At 37.6% G+C, this 22,215-nt stretch overlaps 2 protein-coding genes across 2 annotated transcripts in view; both read right to left on the bottom strand.

The window, feature by feature from the left end:
* The window catches only part of LOC127507750 (immunoglobulin lambda-1 light chain-like), a 32,454-nt gene extending 28,754 nt beyond the window's left edge, over positions 1-3,700 (bottom strand). The window contains exon 1 of the mRNA XM_051885044.1: positions 3,643-3,700. Within this exon, the coding sequence (XP_051741004.1) occupies positions 3,643-3,700 (58 nt within the window). The remainder of the gene's footprint in view (positions 1-3,642) is intronic.
* LOC127507749 (transmembrane emp24 domain-containing protein 6-like) overlaps positions 1-21,026 on the bottom strand; it is a 55,845-nt gene extending 34,819 nt beyond the window's left edge. The window contains exons 1-4 of the mRNA XM_051885043.1: positions 21,002-21,026; positions 20,734-20,831; positions 20,529-20,703; positions 19,577-20,438 (exon numbers count right to left, since the gene is read on the bottom strand). Coding sequence (XP_051741003.1) covers positions 20,206-20,438; positions 20,529-20,703; positions 20,734-20,831; positions 21,002-21,026 — 531 coding nt within the window. The 3' untranslated portion in view covers positions 19,577-20,205. The remainder of the gene's footprint in view (positions 1-19,576; positions 20,439-20,528; positions 20,704-20,733; positions 20,832-21,001) is intronic.
* Positions 21,027-22,215: the final 1,189 nt, after the last annotated feature.

Genomic DNA, 22,215 nt, shown 5'->3' with positions numbered 1-22,215 from the left:
AAATTTCTTTTTCCCCCCCATGATATCTACAATAAAAGATGAACTATATGAACACAGTGTAGAAATAAATGAAGGAAAATTAAACTAGTAATAAACTGAATAAACTCATAGTGAGACACATTATGGAAAAATATTTAGATTTTTTTGAAAGGAATAATGTCGTTCTTCTGAATGAATAAATATGACAATATCATTGTTTTAGATTTAATAATTATAAAACAATATCAGTAAGACTTAAAGCCTTTATACACAATGAATTATACAAGTATTTTTTAATGCATTAATTAAGCATCATTATACACATTATACTGCATGTATGATCTCATGAATAATTCATTAAGCAGTTATAACACATTATAATATCATCTATTCACTGTTACACCTTTAGAAAGTATAATGGGGTAAAACAAATTGCAAACAACCAATTTCAGATGTAACATTGAATTTGTCAATATAATGGCTTTTAATTTTGGTTACAATTATTTATGAAAAGGCACATAACACATTATACATAAATGCTTCAAGTAAAGTTTCAGCACAATATTATTATTTTAAAAAAAAATGTTTTTGTTTCAGCTGTAAAACACTTTCTGAATCTAAATTGTATTGTTTTTTTAAAAATTGTTAATTAAAAGGACTTACCGAGCACCAGTTTAGTTCCTCCACCGAAAGTCCACCACAGTGATACAATCTAATGAAACGGTCGTACAAAAACCTCTATTCCACTCGAGTGAACACAAACTCCAGCAGAGAGAGAGAAACAACACTTCAACACACTGATATTAGAAGAAACTCAGATCTTCTCAACACTCAAACATTCAGTTTGGATGAAATGCTTCTCAAAAAGGAAAAACAAACACACTTTTATTCAAAATGTTTGTTATCAAGTGTAACTATTTTCATGATCATTTGAAGAGTTTATTGATCTCATTTACAAGAGACATTATTCATTTTGACTTTATATCCTATATTTCTCATTCATTCTCTTGTCGTGTGCTGATATAACACTGTTTAAAGAAATATATCTGATGATCTGTGACCTCTGAGGTGACCTTTGACCTCTTTTATCATGGATGATGTTGTGGAGTTTCTCATAATGATCTTCTGTTCTTCATATGAAGCTCAATCATCATGATTCACAGAAAAACCTGCAGCTTCAAATAAATTAATCAATAATTCTGAACATTTCATAAGCACATTGTTTAATCTAGTGTCACATGACCTGATTATGAGTCCTGATGAACATGTCAACCTTCATCAAAACACCATCATGTATCTTTTTTTTTTTTTTTTGTTTACTCTAAATACAGTAAAACTTTTTCTCATTGTTAACATGTTTTTAAACATGTAGTACAACTGTACTCACAAAAAAATAATTATTGTGTTTGACAAATATGTTTAAAATGATCGACTATATACTATACTAATGATAAATAAATATAAATACTAATGATACTATAGTCATTTTAGGGGCCTAAAAAAAAATCTTTTATTTTTCTTCCTTAAGTTGGCCACCATTTTGAGATCACATGACCAGCTGAATGCTGCTCACTTTCCCTGCGTCCCAATGTCCATACTATCCATCCTAAATAATATGTGAGATTAAAATAATGTGTCCCAAAGCATAGTAAGTTGGAAAGGGTATGCCAAAAGTCCCCGGATGGTCTACTATTTCCGGTAGATTTTGGAAGTGTGGATCCGTGCACACTATAAAGGCTAATATTGCCCACAACCCATTGCGCTTTGGATGAGGATTCAGTTCAGAACTACAAACACGAGTAAAAAGTGTTAAAAAACTACAAAACATGGCGGATATGCGCGACCGACGCTGAGAGGTTTGAGTGACTAATAATCAGTTCAACCTGATAGAAAATATTTATTTAATGTTATCCGTGTTATATTTCACCTAATACCAATGTGGACTTTTATAAAGATCTGATTGGCCATTAACTTTTAAATGCATCATTATGCATTAATATGAGGAGAGTTCTCCACATGAAAGACCCGCGACTGCAGATCAACGTGCTACTGCATTTCTCTCCGATACGGTAGGAAATTAGCTAAATGAAATGTGGAGGATGTAAGATGATTGACAGGCCAGTTTATGGTGACAGGATGCGACAGAGAGCAAAGACGCAATTGTATGACGTGACAGTATGTCCCAAAGCTTGTCTACTCTTTTGCTAAAGTATGTACTTTTTGTTCACAGAAAGAGTACATACTTTTAGGGCGTAATATAAGTAGGCGAATTGGGACGCAGCATCAATCTTGGTCACATATTATCAGAAACATTCACCTTATATAAATGAATCATGAATGAGAGTGAATAGATTATTTCTACAGCGGCACTGAAAGCTGAAAATGCTTCATCCACACTGACAGATGTTCATATAAAGTCAAAGACTAGTGTCTTATCAGTCTGCAAAACATAAACAAAAAACATTTTATAATTAAAATTAAAAAATATTTACAATAATCAATATTTACAATTATTACAAACAACATCAATATTAGGTTGCACTTTATTTCGAGGGTCACTTTTGATATTCTACTAACTATAAGTAACTTGTCAACTACATGTCAACTAACTCTCATTAGTGTATTAGTAGACTGTAGTAGACTGTTAGGTTTGGGTTCAGTTAAGTAGAATAAGTTGACATGTAGTTGTAAAGTTACTTACAGTCAGTAGAATGTCTGAAGTAGACCACTGAAATACCAAATCTTATATGTAGAGAGTTTATTAGTTTGTTAGCAGCTCACGTTGTAAATCCTGCCCACTTCTTTGCATTGTCACACATGCTTCAGTGCTCTGAGAGTGTTTATAGTGCTGTGAGTTTAACACTTCATGACTGAGAGCAGAACAGAACACAATCTTCATCATCACACAAGACAAAAGAACAACAATGAACAAAATCACCTTCTTCATCTGGACTCTCACTCTCTGCATTCAGGGTAAATATCTTCTATAAATATCTTGAAAAATAAACAACCACATCTTATTTACAGTCCAATAACCATTAATGACTAAAATATGTTAATTTCAGAGAGCTGGGGACAAGTGACAGTGACTCAGAATCCAACAATAAAATCCATCAAACAAGGAGAAACTGTTACAATCAGCTGTAAAACCAGTCAGCCGATTTCTGGCTGTAGTAACTGTGTGTCTTGGTATCAGCAGAAACCTGGAGAAGCTCCTAAACTCCTCATTTATTACATAAGAAGCCTTCAGTCAGGAACTCCATCTAGATTCAGTGGCAGTGGATCTGACTATGGCAGTGATTTTACTCTGACCATCAGTGGAGTCCAGACTGAAGATACAGGAGATTATTACTGTCAGAGTGCACACAGCATCAACAGTAACTGGGTGTTCACACAGTGATAAAGAGTGGTACAAAAACCTCGGTCAGTCAGACGTCACAGTGATGCACTGATACAGCTGAGAGATACTGCAGCTGCTGATGGAGGATCACAAACAACACAATGACAATGTTTAGCAAAGTTTCGAAAGACTTTAAAGGTAAATGTAATATATAAGATTTAAATACATTCTCTTAACCCAGTTTATTGTTCATTGACTACTCTTAGTATGCCATTCATAGGTTTATTTCCCCTAAATGTGTAAACATTGAAACTCCCAGGCACCATCAAGACATTGAGAGCGTCCGCTCAGATCCGTCAATCTCTTTCCAGATGAGACCATGACTGACACGTTACATGTGAAAATACCTTCAGTTACAGAGTGAAGGCCAAAATTCACTGCATTTAGACCCACAAAGATCAATCAGGTCTTGAACGTGTCAAGGCGAACAGGGCATTGGATCCTCCTACAGCACTGGCCCTCCAATTCTGAAGGGGGAATTAAACACAAAGTAAAACACAAACAAACACACACTTTACACAATATTTGTACATATATCTGTAAAAGCCTTTAATCAGCTCAACATGTGCCTCCAAGAAACAAACAAAAACACAACAACAACCGAACCTGTTCTATGCAGTCAATGGGGCGCTGCGTCCGACGGCAGGAGCAACCTGGTTTACAAACTAAATGAACCACAAGCAAATTCAAAATAACTAAATACAAAAAAAGAACACAAATTAACAAATCAATTAAATCACAATACAGTTAGAACAAGCAAAAACAAATCAATCCCAAAAGAATGAGAGAAAAAAAAAAAAAAAAAGAAAAAAACTCACTGGTGGATAACTGCCCGTTGTACACCCCCTCAAGACTTTGATTTGAGTTGATACATACGACAGTTCAAAATTAGGAGTAAAGCACCAGGCAGCAGGCCAGACTAATGACCCGACTGATCCCACAAGTGTCGCATGCTGGAAGAAATCGGTTAGGATTAACGAGTAAACACAGTGCGATATCACATGAACAACGGCGGTCAAACTAATAGTGCTGATCTGATGGTCCGGTCCAGCAGCACAATTACACAGGCTGATCTCACACAGCTCCAAAGATTGATCCCAGAAACAATATAACGGCCACGAGAACACAGTTCGATGTCCAAGCAGTCATCTATGGTGAAGCAAACATGAACGGCAGACATCCAAGCAGCAGTTTAAAGGGAAACCAAAGACCGCTGCATCTCTTGCATTGACTCAGACATTAACTGTGTAAATACAACACACTCCAAGAGTAAGGATCACTAGCTAGGTCACTAATAAGCAACCAAACCCATAGTAGAAATGTCTGTCAAATGGCGACTCCCATAACACAGGAAACTCCATGGTAGATAGAATGCATTTCCATGGAAACAGCCATCACTAAATGCATCCCACAAATGCTCCTCAATCCACACTACAATGAAATAATGTAACCCTGCATGGCACAAACAAACAGCCCACATCACGGCTGAATACTCCTACCTCTCGGACATTCACACGGTGCGCCGGAAATCCTGTAACTCCGTCACTGACGCTAGGCAGACGCACTTCTGCATAATGTCAATACTGACGCTTTTATATTCCACCAAACAAGAGCACAATTAAAACCCGCCCCCTCCACATCTATCTGAAAAGGTAGAAACACTTCTACAACCACACAAAATCATGATGGAAATCTATAGATCCCCAGTTGATTTAGCTTCAAAAGACATTGATTCATTAACTGGGAATTACCATTGTGTTGGTTTTGTGTGGTTGTAGCAGTAGTTTCTACCTTTTCAACAGAAATGACCTTTATCAACTCTAGAGGTCCCATCCACTTGCATTATATGGACTCACAGAGAGGAGTTATTTCTTTAAAAATGTTTGTGTTCCTCTGAAGAAAGACATTTACATATAGGATGACATGAGTGAGTAAATGTGAGAATTTTCCTTTTTGTGTGGAGTATCCCTATAACACATGAGGAGAGCATCAACTGTAGCACAAATGAAGAGCAAATGAGAGAAGAGTAAATATGACCTTACCTCTTCAATCTGAAAGAGTGCAGTCCCCAAAAAACTGGACTGTTCTGTACCACATTTCTCCTTGTGTAGGAGAACGTTTTAGACAACTTTTCTTTTACTACTGATCCGAAATCAGTCAGTAGCTCACATCATTTTTCAAGGCTTTCATCTGTTTCTCCAGTTGGATTAGCAGGGCAAAAGTTAACCTCTGCTCTCTTCGGTTTCTTCACATTTTTGGCTAGAAAGCATTTATCCCTGGTCTTGTTCTTCAATGAATTAAGAGCAACTTCTAAAGTGTTACCCTTGTCATGTTATCACCTTGCTTTTATGACATGTTATTTCATTTGTGTTATGTACTGTATTGCAATAACATGGCCTCGCCCCCTTTGTTGTGTGTTCTCAGGGGCGGGGTTTATGTAAATTGTAGGGTTAGTGATGTCACCAATCCAGGAAGAAGCTTGTTGTAGTCCCTACCAGCTGTTTGTTGTAGTCCTTAAACAGAATTCTTTAAAAGAAAATATCTCCCTTTGCTTTGAACTTTGAGCATCGTAACTTTGCAGATGTTGTTTATGTTCAAACAGCAACATTACACACTAACTAAAGTTAAAAAAGTCAAATCATAATCAACCACCCCTTTAAGAAATGTGTGTATTTACCTGTAAAAACAAACCTGGAAAGAGACGTGAGGCTTTGAGGAGAAAAACGAGAGATTCTTCGTTCATTCCAGTGAATTATTAATGGGATATATCGTACATTATATCGGAAGAACAGACCACAAACATGCAGTATATGTTGTCCTTTTTCATACTATTACAGCGGCATGAAAGGGACAAAAGAAAATAATCACGAGGATAGAAAGCAGTGACTGAAAAGAGCTCTTGCCATAGATATTCGTTATAACATGTTACGTTAAAATACCAAGCGTTACGTAATTCTCATGATGTCTGAATATAAAACATGAAAGAAAAATTGACAGCTCATTCAGTCAGTGACAGATAAGCTTTATTTGTAGGGCAACCTTATGATTTGAAACGATTAATTTCAGTCTTTTTAAACGGAAGTTCCCCAAACCGGAAGTGCAACCCATAATTTGTAACGCAGTAGGCTAGTCAGGAATAAGGTGGATAGGGCCAGCATGGGAAGTGGGAGTGCTGTGGACCAGCTACACCAGCAGTTTTTCTTGACCAGTTAGACCAGGACTAAACCAGTCTGGACCAACATGGCATTCATGCTGGTTTATGCTGGATTTTTCAGCAGGGTGAGTTGACATTATCGTCCCACTCTCTTATCTGTCACCTTCCTCCAATGCATTAAGTATGGAGGTGATATTAATATACTTCCCTCATAATTCAGGAATGGGTGAATTGTCAGAGCAGAAACTGGACTTTGTCACCATTAGAGTCCCACTTTCTTATCTGTCGCCCCTCCAGCACAAGTCAGTGATAGTGTAGACGTGGAGCTGAACTCTACAGGCCCTTCAGGAGCAGGTTTGGCTTTGGGAAGAGAAGAGAAGATACAATATGCTTATTCTGTGTCATTTATTTATGAGTGTTTCATCAACTTTGGGCACCTAATATCCCAGGGGTTGAATTTTATTAAAATATAACAGATATAACTTTTGTCTTTTTGTTATAATCCTTTAACCAGAATATCAATGAGAAACAAGAAGTTAAATCAGACTTTATAAACATTGTATTTCAAGCTTGTCAATTCTTTGGAGCCCCTAAAGGGACATGGTGAAGGAAAACAAAATATGATGGGAGAAAAAAAAAAAAAAAAGTCAATGCTTTTGCATTCGCCTGCAAACAGCTCAGAAGGTTTTGTGAGCGAATGCAAAATTTCTCGGGGTAACGCAAAAGCATTGTTATTCCTTCCATCTCATATTTGTTTGTCCCATGTTCCCTTTAGGGGTCCATAGACTCCACATATGAATGCTGGGTGAGAGAAAACACATTGACAATGAATTTCAAACCTGCTTCTCCTTGGAATACCATGCAATGGAATGTTTATTTTGGGAATTGTCTTTGAAATGTCTTTGTGACTGATCTACAGTCTTCAGGGTGAAGATTTAAATAGAGAGAGTCACTTTGCATTGTCACACATGCTTCAGTGCTCTGAGAGTGTTTATAGTGCTGTGAGTTTAACACTTCATGACTGAGAGCAGAACAGAACACAATCTTCATCATCACACAAGACAAAAGAACAACAATGAACAAAATCACCTTCTTCATCTGGACTCTCACACTGTTTATTCAAGGTTTGTGTAATGCAGCTCCAATTATTCTCTTGAAATATTAAATGTTTATAATTTTAGATGGTAATTTTTAGAATTGATAATTTTATTTTTATTATTTTTTTCTTCTTGTTCTTTCTTTCAGAGTGTAGAGGACAGTACACTGTAACTCAGACTCCATCGATACTAACAGCTCAACCAGGACAAGAAGTCAGAATAAACTGTAAAGCCAGTAGTACAGTGTATGATGGTGATGAGTTACACTGGTACTTACAGAAACCTGGAGAAGCTCCTAAACTCCTCATATATGATGCATCAAGCCGTTATACTGGAACTCCATCTAGATTCAGTGGCAGTGGATCTGGCAGTGATTTCACTCTGACCATCAGTGGAGTCCAGACTGAAGATACAGGAGATTATTACTGTCAGAGTGCACACTATCCAAACAGTCAATATGTGTTCACACAGTGATAAAGAGTGGTACAAAAACCTCGGTCAGTCAGATGTCACAGTGATGCACTGATACAGCTGAGAGATACTGCAGCTGCTGATGGAGGATCACAAACAACACAATGTTGTATCAAACCTTTCAAAAACATTTATTTATTTATTTTGATGTACTAAGCATGTAACACAATCTTTATATTATATAAATGTTAGTGGTGCTTGGCCCTGCAAACCTTTCCACTACAATGTAATCGAACTGCAGGAAAGTCCGTCACTTTAATTGCACTTCCATGCTTCATCACTAGATGGCGTGTCTGTTACATAACTGAGTTCTCTATCTGTCACTCACTTTGACGTTGTGTCGATGTGATGACACTAGTGTAGTGTTTCTCAACCTTTTTTACTCGATGACCTCCTCCTTCACTAGATCAATACTGCAGTGCCCCCCTAAGATGCCTGACATTTCCTCTTATACTGAACTTCCACAGCAAAGAGAGAAAAATGTTTGTATTTAAGCCTTTTTTATTAACAAAACATTTGTTTGGATTATTACTCTTCTACTGCATGTTTTATAATATTCTTTTTGAAAACATTTACAACTTATAATTTATAATTTATAGCTTTATAACTTAAAGAAAATAACTTAAAGAAATCTGAAAAGAAACCTGTGCTAAATTATAATACTTTGATGTTATCCAGGTCGAGTAATTGCATCTGTGCCAACAGAACGATTGAGACTCCCATCTAAAGCCTGTCGGTTCACGTCGTCCCTGATAACAAGAACTTAATGCTGTTGGACAGGCTGTCTCTGCTGTACATGCCACGGACATGAACGAGGATAGTCCCGACCCAGCACACATGCAGGAACTATGCTCGTCAACTGATTTATTAATCATTAATAATCATCAATAATTAATAATAATAATAAAAAAGTTTTCAAAAACGTAATTTCTCCTATCACTACAGCAAACATTTTGAACATGTGTATGTTTGGCTTTTTATGCAATGATACATGCAGGTCAGGTCATTGTATCTGGAATGGTAAAACATTGTTGACTTATCTTAAGTGTCTGAATTTCTCAGAAGCTCTTATAGCGCTGCAGGACTAGCCTACAGCAAACACTGAACCAGACTATTAAATGTTGAGCAAGGGATCTCATTGGCTGCAGGATCAGCAGAGACCAATCAGCCTGAGTCATTTGGTATTGATGTGATTGCTTACAGACTGCATGTAAAGGACCGATCGAAGCCTGTGCCATCTTCAGTTTCATGACTGAACTAGATTTCTGACATGACAATTCTTGGAGAGTTTGTCATGGTAATGAATATGACAATGTTAATGTGTTTGGTCTGCTGCTGTTGATTATATCTGCTGTAGAGTACAGAACTTTCCACTGCCAAAACACACACAACATGCTGCTGCTGTACGAGCAAACATGAATCACCCCATAGCAGATCTGGACAGGTGGAGCTGGGGGAGGTGGAGGGTTTCTGAAAGTACACTGCACTGCTACAGCAAACAATAGACAAGTGTTTGAATGTTGAGCAGCAAGATCATTGACTACTGATACAGCAGGAATCATTCAGTTGTGTCCTGTAGAGAATGATGTATAAATGTGTATGTCTGACTCTGTATATTTACTGTTACTGTGCTTTGGTGATGTAAAGCCTTTCTTTTAACCCTGTCAGTAAAACTATTGGACTCTGAATGTATATCGATGTGGAGTGAAGCAGAAATAGCAGTTGTTTTTAATGTGTTTTCTCTCACTCCAGGATTTAAAGAAGCGGTTTCTTTCTCCAGTGGTTGGGAAATATGCATATTAACTAATCAGATTTAGTCTGAAAGGTAAGTTAGAAAGTTCTTGCTTATAGAAGTGTTATATAAAAGTAATATGACATTCACAGTCGTGCTGCTCTTCATGTCTATGGTAGAATCACAGCCGTGCTGATATTCAGTATAACTGCACTCTTGATCATGTGAAACTGATTAAATGTGGCAGGATGAAAAAACAGCACAACACCATCAATCTTTTAAACACAACTTCAGCAAGGGCGTGTAACACTAATAAAAATATGGCAGTGTGTATGTGTGTCACAGTGCTGTGTTGTTAACACACATGAACACGAAGGGAAACAGGCAGTCTTTAATAAATCCACAGGAATATCATCAACCAGAGAACAGCAATCCAACAAAACTGAACCATAACTGGTAAGTAATTTTGGCTGCACAGCAGCTGTTAAAGAAAATTGTGTCATTGTCCAGCAATAGTTATTAATTTAGTTAATTTATCTATATATCAGCACTGGAGAAAACAGTGATGTCATCGTCCAGCTCAGTTCAGTTCGCATACAACGGTGTCAATGCAGGCAGATTTTCACATTTTCACAAGCTTGCAATTCGATTCGATATAAGTTATTTTAGATATACTGTATATCAGGTACAGTACATGGCAAATTTTCTCAAGAAATAAAAAATCTCTCAACTAATGCTGTATAATATACATGGGAATCAGTTGGTAATGGTTAACATGAACTGATTTGTATACAAACTTAAATTACACTTAAGGGGATTTTTATAATAATAAGTTATAATAGGCCTACTAACTTTAAAATTATTTCTACTCTAATTCTTTTTTTTTATAAACACTTAAATGGTGGCTGTCAACTTGACGGATTTATTGAAAAATGCATTACATAGGCTATTGAGAACATTAAAAATTATAATTACTATGTAATATGGTGCATATATTTAGCTAAATGCTCCTCTCTAGAGTTAATTTTTCTAGCTGACTAACGAGTTTATGGTTACTGAATATGTTTGTTCTGAGGTAAATGTGACGTTACGTTTGTTTGTTTACAAGCTCAACCTCGGGAGAAATGGCGGGGTCCACCTCGTAGCCGGAGAGCCGATGAAGTGGAGAGACACTGAATACCTAGGCGGCCGTGACGGAGCCGCAGCAATGACAGAAGAACAAAGTCATACTCACAAAACAAAATGGCGTCCACCCCCCTACAAACATACCACATAAATATAAAAAATTTCAGGTCAAAAACACTCAAAGTAAAGCCACTAAACTCACTTTCACTGTACAATTCAACAAACAACTAGCGTGGCAAACAACTCTTTGGGCCCCGGACACAGATCTGTGTGGAGGAAATATCCTCAGTCTCTCTCCAAGCGAAGCTACTGTGGGTCTCTTTACTCCAGGAGTCTGTTCCAGAAAACAAGGTTAACTTACCGTCAAATATACCCTGATTAACACAAACCTTGCTTACCCAAGGTATGCTGGTTCCAAACCCACAGTCTGGAGTAAGTTCAGTCAAACCGGAGTATGAAACTGACCACACAAAGACATTCTCAACCAAGTGCTGAATCCAGGAGTCAAGGAATGGAGAACACAAGAAATAAAGTATACAGCAAGAGGGAAAAAAAAACTTTTCAGTAAAAACCTCATCATAAGATCCATTTCATTTGGATTGTTAATCATCCACATGGACATTGGTGCTTGGACCCTGATGATTGCCGCTTAGGGCTATATTTTCAACTACAAATGATAAAATACTGCTTCTTACCTGTAAACCACTGAACCGTTTAGTTCCTGTGTGTTTAACCGATCTTCTATCATGCTACAATCCATCACGCTCTTTCAGGTCACAAAACTCTGGACTTTTGATACAACCACGAATATCAAAGTCTAATAAAGGAGGAGCTTTTTCACATTTTGGCTCAGGAAAAATCTTCCTGATAATGTTCGAGGCTCAGAAACACTCTCTCTTTTTCAGATTAAAGACACATCTCTTTATCCAAGCATTCACACAACGCTTCTCATAAACTTACTACAATTATACTGTATCTGATGAAATGTTATGATCGTCACATGATCATCTTCTGCCTGAAATGCTATGAACAGCAGCTATGCTAATTCTTCTCCTTTTGCTTCCCTGTTTCTACCTCAGATACCTTATACTGTAATCATTATGAGCACAAGTTGTTATTGCTGCTGAATCACGAACACATTCATTTCTCAACTGAGTGTGACATTAACTAACCTCATATATATTATACACTGCCCAGCCAAAAAAAAAGTTGGAATCATTTTCACACATGAATTGGCACTGACCTTAATTTCATTGAAAGTCTTTGGGACTTTACAGAGTGCTGAATGATGCAAAAAATGATGCACCTCTTGATGGAAATAAATGTTGTGATGTTATTTCCATCAAGAGGTGCATTAATTTTTGGTCAAGACCTTGTATTGACAATGCAAGAGTCCTGCACTCTGTAAAGTCTCCTCCAGCACTTCCAAAAGGCTTTCAATGAAATTAAGATCTGGACTCAGAGGTGCCGATTCATGTGTGAAAATAATTCTTCGTGCTCTCTGAACCATTCTTTCACAATTTTAACCCTGCTGAATCTTGACATTGTCATCCTGGAATATGGTCATGATGTGTCTTCCTACATGGTTGTTCAAAAAATGAAAAGCTACACACTCCATCTTTAAGGTTTAAAAGAACCGGTGCCAAACATATAACATGCTAGAAACATAATAATCACTGTAATAATGATCCATCCATAGATTCTCAAGTATTTGTCTATTAAAATGACAGTGACAGTGATATATATATATATTCATCACTGTCATATGGACATTATTTTGACACACTAATCTCTGACTAAATTGTAATATTGAAACAAGCATTTTCTGTAAAGTTGCTTTATATGTGTTGTTAAAAGCACTATAAATAAACTTGAACTGAATGGGATTTTGAAGATTTATTTCTCTTTTCATTTTGTAAACAGACTGACAAAAGACATTTTCAGTTAAAAGTCACAAATTCAATAGAAATGCAAATGACCTGCATGTATTTGTGAGATGATGTGTCAAAGCAGAAGTCGTCTCAAGCTGGTTTTGTGATCTTGACAATCAGTTCAATGTTCTTCAGTGGCCTTCAAGATCACAGATCTGAATCCAGCAGAAAACCTTTGGTACAATAAGAGATCTGCAGATATTATGGGATTCAATCATGTCAACATGGAGCAGAATCCAGAAACCATCTTGGAAACCTTTTATCGCGCCTTCATCATTAGATTTTACTGCTTTGCAAATGTGTTTTTCATCTTATATCTTAGATTTTTTACACTCTTGTCCCAGACTCAAACGTTGATGGATTTGATGGATGGATCCATCAAAGATATCTTAATATTACTACATTTTAAATCTATGATGACCTAAATAAACAAAGAGTGAAATAAACTGAAACAATTATTTAAAAATGATGACCATATAGTTTCAGAATCATTTCCAACTGTTTAAGAGACAATAGTGTCAGTGGAGATGATTGAGATTAAATATGAGACATGTGATGTATGTGGAAAACAGAGAGAAATAAACATAAATATCAGTTATGAATGCAATATTTGTACTGACTATGATTATGATGAAAAATGAGGCTTATTGCAGAATTAAGAGTGATTAACAATAAAACATCTAAACTAAATCTGCAAATGATTCCATTCATTTCCCTAATAATAATCTTGTTCTTGTACATGCAAATACAATTTAGCAGTAAATGTACACTGTTCTTAAAGAGACATCTTCACTATGGTGTATAAATACACTGATGACTTTGATGCCATCCCTGATCAGTCTGACAGTTGAACTGAGTTTGTTATGAACTGTAACATGACGACACATTCAGTCAGCTGCAGTATCTCAGTAAAGGCTGTTGAACTGAACTGTTAGACGCTCCATTACTGACACTGCAGTTCCACACAGTAGAAGAGCACAGTGTGTTTTAATGCTGCTGGAGCTCATGGATGTTGTTCAGTACCAGAGAACTGAGAAATCTTCCACCCTGAACACTGATATTGTGTCATTCAGAAACACAATTAAACCAAAGAGCTGCTGCAGTTTATTACATCAACTAATAATGAGCCCAGAACAGTGTAGAATGAATGATAGAAAGTGTTCAGTGACGTTACAAAATATTAATAATGACCAAATCAATAATATACAGGATTCTGTCAATAGACTTCAGAAACATGTGTATAATTGTTTGACATGTTTCACAACATGAGGAAGTTGTTGGAAAATGTGTTTGTGACTGATCTACAGTCTTCAGGATAATGATTTAAATAGAGAGAGTCACTTTGCATTGTCACACATGCTTCAGTGCTCTGAGAGTGTTTATAGTGCTGTGAGTTTAACACTTCATGACTGAGAGCAGAACAGAACACAATCTTCATCATCACACAAGACAAAAGAACAACAATGAACAAAATCACCTTCTTCATCTGGACTCTCACTCTCTGCATTCAGGGTAAATATCTTGTATAAATATCTTGCAAAATAAACAACCACATCTCATTTACAGTCCAATAACCATTAATGACTAAAATATGTTAATTTCAGAGAGCTGGGGACAAGTGACGGTGACTCAGAATCCAACAATAAAATCCATCAAACAAGGAGAAACTGTTACAATCAGCTGTAAAACCAGTCAGCCGATTTCTGGCTGTAATGACTGCGTGTCTTGGTATCAGCAGAAACCTGGAGAAGCTCCTAAACTCCTCATTTATTACATAAGAAGACTTCAGTCAGGAACTCCATCTAGATTCAGTGGCAGTGGATCTGACTATGGCAGTGATTTTACTCTGACCATCAGTGGAGTCCAGACTGAAGATACAGGAGATTATTACTGTCTGAGTGCACACAGCATCAACAGTAACTGGGTGTTCACACAGTGATAAAGAGTGGTACAAAAACCTCGGTCAGTCAGACGTCACAGTGATGCACTGATACAGCTGAGAGATACTGCAGCTGCTGATGGAGGATCACAAACAACACAATGACAATGTTTAGCAAAGTTTCGAAAGACTTTAAAGGTAAATGTAATATATAAGATTTAAATACCTTCTCTTAACCCAGTTTATTGTTCATTGACTACTCTTAGTATGCCATTCATAGGTTTATTTCCCCTAAATGTGTAAACATTGAAACTCCCAGGCACCATCAAGACATTGAGAGCGTCCGCTCAGATCCGTCAATCTCTTTCCAGATGAGACCATGACTGACACGTTACATGTGAAAATACCTTCAGTTACAGAGTGAAGGCCAAAATTCACTGCATTTAGACCCACAAAGATCAATCAGGTCTTGAACGTGTCAAGGCGAACAGGGCATTGGATCCTCCTACGGCGCTGGCCCTCCAATTCTGAAGGGGAAATTAAACACAAAGTAAAACACAAACAAACACACACTTTACACAATATTTGTACATATATCTGTAAAAGCCTTCAATCAGCTCGACATGTGCCGCCAAAAAACAAACAAAAACACAACAACAACCAAACCTGTTCTATGCAGTCAATGGGGCGCTGCGTCCGACAGCAGGAGCAACCTGGTTTACAAACTAAATGAACCACAAGCAAATTTAAAATATCTAAATACAAAAAAGAACACAAATTAACAAATCATTTAAATCACAATACAGTTAGAACAAGCAAAAACAAATCAATCCCAAAAGAATAAGAGAGAAAAAAAAAACTCACTGGTGGATAACTGCCCGTTGTACACCCCCTCAAGACTTTGATTTGAGTTGATACATACGACACTTCAAAATTAGGAGTAAAGCACCAGGCGGCAGGCCAGACTAATGACCCGGCTGATCCCACAAGTGTCGCATGCTGGAAGAAATCGGTTAGGATTAACGAGTAAACACAGTGCGATATCACATGAACAACGGCGGTCAAACTAATAGTGCTGATCTGATGGTCCGGTCCAGCAGCACAATCACACAGGCTGATCTCACACAGCTCCAAAGATTGATCCCAGAAACAATATAACGGCCACGAGAACACAGTTCGATGTCCAAGCAGTCATCTATGGTGAACATGAACGGCAGACATCCAAGCAGCAGTTTAAAGGGAAACCAAAGACCGCTGCAACATCTCTTGAATTGGCTCAGACATTAACTGTGTAAATACAACACACTCCAAGAGTAAGGATCACTAGCTAGGTCACTAATAAGCAACCAAACCCATAGTAGAAATGTCTGTCAAATGGCGACTCCCATAACACAGGGAACTCCATGGTAGATAGAATGCATTTCCATGGAAACAGCCATCACTAAAAGCATCCCACAAATGCTCCTCAATCCACACTACAATGAAATAATGTAACCCTGCATGGCACAAACAAACAGCCCACATCACGGCTGAATACTCCTACCTCTCGGACATTCACACGGTGCGCTGGAAATCCTGTAACTCCGTCACTGACGCTAGGCAGACGCACTTCTGCATAATGTCAATACTGACGCTTTTATATTCCATCAAACAAGAGCACAATTAAAACCCGCCCCCTCCACATCTATCTGAAAAGGTAGAAACACTTCTACAACTAAACAAAAACATGATGGAAATCTATAGATCCCCAGTTGATTTAGCTTCAAAAGACATTGATTCATTAACTGGGAATTACCATTGTGTTTGTTTTGTGTGGTTGTAGCAGTAGTTTCTACCTTTTCAACAGAAATGACCTTTATCAACTCTAGAGGTCCCATCCACTTGCATTATATGGACTCACAGAGAGGAATTATTTCTTTAAAAATGTTTGTGTTCCTCTGAAGAAAGAAAGACATTTACATATGGGATGACATGAGTGAGTAAATGTGAGAATTTTCCTTTTTGTGTGGAGTATCCCTATAACACATGATGAGGAGAGCATCAACTGTAGCACAAATGAAGAGTAAATGAGAGAAGAGTAAATATGACCTTACCTCTTCAATCTGAAAGAGTGCAGTCCTCAAAAAACTGGACTGTTCTGTACCACATTTCTCCTTGTGTAGGCGAACCTTTTGGACAACTTTTCTTTTACTACTGATCCGAAATCAGTCAGTAGCTCACATCACTTTTCAAGGCTTTCATCTGTTTCTCCAGTTGGATTAGCAGGGCAAAAGTTAACCTCTGCTCTCTTCGGTCTCTTCACATTTTTGGCTAGAAAGCATTTATCCTGGTCTTGTTCTTCAATGAATTAAGAGCAACTTCTAAAGTGTTACCCTTGTCATGTTATCACCTTGCTTTTATGACATGCTATTGCATTTGTGTTATGTACTGTATTGCAATAACATGGCCTCGCCCCCTTTGTTGTGTGTTCTCAGGGGCGGGGTTTACGTAAATTGTAGGGTTAGTGATGTCTCCAATCCAGGAAGAAGCTCGTTGTAGTCCCTACCAGCTGTTTGTTGTAGTCCTTAAACAGAATTCTTTAAAAGAAAATATCTCCCTTTGCTTTGAACTTTGAGCATCGTAACTTTGCAGATGTTGTTTATGCTCAAACAGCAACATTACACACTAACTAAAGTTAAAAAAGTCAAATCATAATCAACCACCCCTTTAAGAAATGTGCATTGTGTAATAAATAAATACTCCAAATAAAGTTTAATTATAATTTTATATCAGTAAGTTCTAAATGATATGTCAATAAATATGTTAATGGATTTGAAGGATACTTAGTTTGAAATAAATGTATTTTAAATAGATTTTGGTATAGGGCCAGCACGGGAAGTGGGAGTGCTGTGGACCAGCTACACCAGCACAGTTTTTCTTGACCAGTTAGACCAGCACTAAACCAGTCTGGACCAACATGGCATTCATGCTGGTTTATGCTGGATTTTTCAGCAGAGTGAGTTGACATTATCGTCCCACTCTCTTATCTGTCACCTTCCTCCAGTGCATTAAGTATGGAGGTGATATTAATATACTTTCCTCATAATTCAGGAATGGGTGAATTGTCAGAGCAGAAACTGGACTTTGTCACCATTAGAGTCCCAGTTTCTTATCGGTCGCCCCTCCAGCACAAGTCAGTGATAGTGTAGACGTGGAGCTGAACTCTACAGGCCCTTCAGGAGCAGGTTTGGCTTTGGGAAGAGAAGATACAATATGCTTATTCTTTGTCATTTATTTATGAGTGTTTCATCAACTTTGGGCACCTAATATCCCAGGGGTTGAATTGTATTAAAATATAACAGATACAACTTTTGTCTTTTTGTTATAATCCTTTAAACAGACTATCAATGAGAAACAAAAAGGTTAAATCAGACTTTATAAACATTGTATTTCAGGCTTGTCAATTCTTTGGAGCCCCTAATGGGACATGGTGAAGGGAAACAAAATATGATGGGAGGAAAAAATAAAAAAAAGTCAATGCTTTTGCATTCGCCTGCAAACAGCTCAGAAGGTTTTGTGAGCGAATGCAAAATTTCTCGGGGTAACGCAAAAGCATTGTTATTCCTTCCATCTCATATTTGTTTGTCCCATGTTCCCTTTAGGGGGTCCATAGACTTCACATATGAATGCTGGGTGAGAGAAAACACACTGACACTGAATTTCAAACCTGCTTTTCCTTGGAATACCATGCAATGAAATGTTTATTTTGGGAATTGTCTTTGAAAGTGAGCTGCAGTCTTCAGGATAATGATTTAAATAGAGAGAGTCACTTTGCATTGTCACACATGCTTCAGTGCTCTGAGAGTGTTTATAGTGCTGTGAGTTTAACACTTCATGACTGAGAGCAGAACAGAACACAATCTTCATCATCACACAAGAAAAAAGAACAACAATGAACAAAATCACCTTCTTCATCTGGACTCTGATCTGTATATCAGGTATACAGTGAAACTCTGATTCGCTTAAAACTAAAAATACTAAAGTTTTATATTTTATTAATATGACATCTATTTCTAATATGACACATGATTTTTCTATTGTCTTGATGTACTTTTAATTTAAATCATATTCATTTCTCTTTAGGCTCCAGTGGACAGATCACAGTTACTCAAACTCCTGTAGTTCATACAGTCACACCAGGAGAAACTGTTGTGATGAGATGCAGCGCCAGCACTCCTTTAACAGGCTGTACTCCACCCTGTCTGTCCTGGTACTTACAGAAACCTGGAGAAGCTCCTAAACTCCTGATTTATTGGACCAACAGCCTCCAGTCAGGAACTCCATCTAGATTCAGTGGCAGTGGATCTGGCAGTGATTTCACTCTGATCATCAGTGGAGTCCAGACTGAAGATACAGGAGATTATTACTGTCTGAGTTGGCACTATATCAACAGTAACTGGGTGCTCACACAGTGATAAAGAGTGGTACAAAAACCTCGGTCAGTCAGACGTCACAGTGATGCACTGATACAGCTGAGAGATACTGCAGCTGCTGATGGAGGATCACAAACAACACAATGGTGTATCAAACCTTTCAGAGACTTTATTTTTTATGATTTATTAAGTAAACATGTAACATACAATCTTATATCCCTTATACTAAACTGGACTAAAATGTGGAGAAAATGTGAGTGGTGCTCGTCCCTGCAAAACTTTACACTACAATATTATCTGTATTATTTACTGTAGGAAAGTCAATCCCTTTAATTGCTCTTCCATACTTGACCACTAGAGGGTCACATGTCTTTAACATAACTGAGTTTTACACACCTTTCCTTTAAGACCGTGACTGCATCCAAAATCACATTCTTCACATTCTCTATATAGTAGGTCAAAAACAGTATGTTACAACAGAAGTATGTCTGAATTCACAGTCTGAATGTTTCTATGATAAAGTCTGTATGGTGTCCTGGTGGCCTGTAAACAGTAGCCAGCACAAATGTCAAACAGGATCGTACGCTAGACAACGTTACATAAAGCACCATCACTTCGAATTAATTATATTTGAAAGACTTCTGAGTAATACTGAAGATAATGACAACATGGCAGATGTAGTACGTCCAGATTACATTCATACACACTCATACTATACAGAACATACTTTTTTAGCGATCGTGAAGTAATTACTTGTTCAAAATAAGTGCCTACTGAAGAGAGTATGTGATTTCAGATTAAGATTACTTTGTCGCACGACATGATATTTGTGGAAGTGTGGAAGTGTTTATTTATTGTGGAACAATAAATAAATAAACCCATTTCACATTTTTTCACATTTTAAAAAGTCTGATGTTGAAGAAACAGTCGTGTCTGACTCAAATAATTACTGGAGATCAGGTTATAAATGGAGATGAAACAGTCGCAGGTTTAGTGTTTGTTAACAGCGGGGTTTGTCGCCCACATTACAGTAAGGATGTGTTTGTTTCTGCTAGATGCAGTTGTGTTTTACCACAATAAAGGACAATGAAATGTTTATCTGTTTCATATCCTCTTCTTTCTTTTTCTTCTTTTCTTCCTTTTTCTTCTCTTGTCTTTTTCTTCTCTTGTCCCTCGTAATACACACCAAAGTTTAGGAAAACCTGCACGATCCCAAAGCGACTGTGGAAATTACTGAAGCACATCTGATAAAAACCTGCTGAGATACACATGATCATTCATTCATTCATTCATTCATTCATTCAATTTAGTATAATTTTTACTTTACACGTATCAAGGTGAGACTCACCAGTCTCCTCAACACTGAAGACAATCTGACCACTTTCATCGTCAGCTGTGCCGATTATTAATCCGCTCGGAGCATTAACAATCACAGACAGATGTCTATCAAGGGCCACACAGTCACCAGCTGGACCTGAACACACACATACTGAGCTGAAACATTCAAACCATTCAAGTTCATACTAATATTTAAATGCAGAACAATGTCTTACCATGAAGTGTAAGTAGAAGCTCTCACCATAGTGAGCAAAGTGCCAGAAGCACTGGAGATCTCCGGCACACAGCATGATGACAAAGTCATACTGATCCACTGTCCAGAAGAGCTATTATTATTATTATTATTATTATTATTATTATTTACAATAAAGCTGCTAATTTACATTTAATAGTGATGTATTGTTTTTTAAACATCCTGTTTTAATCATTGATTAAAACATGTCAGTAAAGATGACCAAAATTATAATGATTCTCATATTTTACCTTTTCGATTTAAAGGACATTTCATGATCATGGACCACACCACATCCAGGAATGTTGGAGAATTATTTACTGAAGAAAGTTAGGGATGAATAGGGAGAGGATGAAGGGGAAGATGAAAGGGATGATAGTCAGGTTGATCTGGCGTCTGGTGTTGGCGGCCCAGAGTCTCAGTTAAATGTTGGCCGAGTGATTAGGACCCCCGATACAACCTGGAAAGGAAGAGAAGAGGGGATGATAAGGATGGTTGAATGGATAAGAGAGAGGGGGTAGGGAGGGTTCAAGAGAACAAGACAAACAGTACTGTAGGTTTTGAGAAGTCAGGTGATTGGTTGAGGCGCGGCCCCGCTCCCGAACCTCAGCTAACTAGTTAACTCCCTTAAAGTTCATAGATATTTGTAACACAGTTCATTGTTGTGGGAAGAAGGAGGGTGGGAACCGGCAAACGTTCAACATTACTTTAATACAAAATAAATACAAAATGAAAGTAAAATGGCGGCAGTCCCTCACGGGCGACTGCCGCCCACACAAACATAATAAAAACATAACATAAAGTCCAGGCCTGGTCCTCTCTCATCCTTCACTGTCGTTGCTCCTCCATGAGAGATACGAGATCGGTGCAGTGCACAGGTGACGCTCCTTAGCAATCACTCCACTGGCCTGGTGCTGTTCTCTCACGGCTCTCGCCCCGCCCTGCTCGTCACAATATTATTCTGATATAGTAAATAGTATGTATGTAAATTTCACATTATGTAGCAGAGACTTGGTCACATGATTCCTCATAAATTTCTCAGCGCTGGTGATGAATAAACCAATCACAGCTGTGTTATTAAAGCCAGAGTCAAACTGTCAGTCAAACTGGTCACATGACTGAATATGGACACAGAGATGGACGTTCATCTGCACATCCTCAGCATTACAATATTGCGTTACTAAAAAAGTAACTAATTGTGGAAAGTAATGCATTACATTACTTTTGTGTTACTTTTTCTCAGCTGGGCTGGGCTTGCTTGTTTTTAATAACTACAAAAAAGTTTCATTTCACACCAAAAGTGAAATGAATAAGCCTCAGGCTGAAGGAAATGCAAATTCCCAGCTGTACAGTAGAGGGCGCAGCTCAAACAAACCTTTAGGCTGTGCTGCCATTCTGGATTGCAGAAGAATAGGATGCAGGAGAAGAAAGTTCAACACTCTTACTTCAGCAAAAAAAAAAAAAA

This window comes from Ctenopharyngodon idella, chromosome 24 (assembly GCF_019924925.1).
Source record: "Ctenopharyngodon idella isolate HZGC_01 chromosome 24, HZGC01, whole genome shotgun sequence".
Taxonomy (NCBI): domain Eukaryota; kingdom Metazoa; phylum Chordata; class Actinopteri; order Cypriniformes; family Xenocyprididae; genus Ctenopharyngodon; species Ctenopharyngodon idella.
Note: the sequence above shows the minus strand (reverse complement) of the source record. Positions and strands in the feature narration are given on the sequence as shown.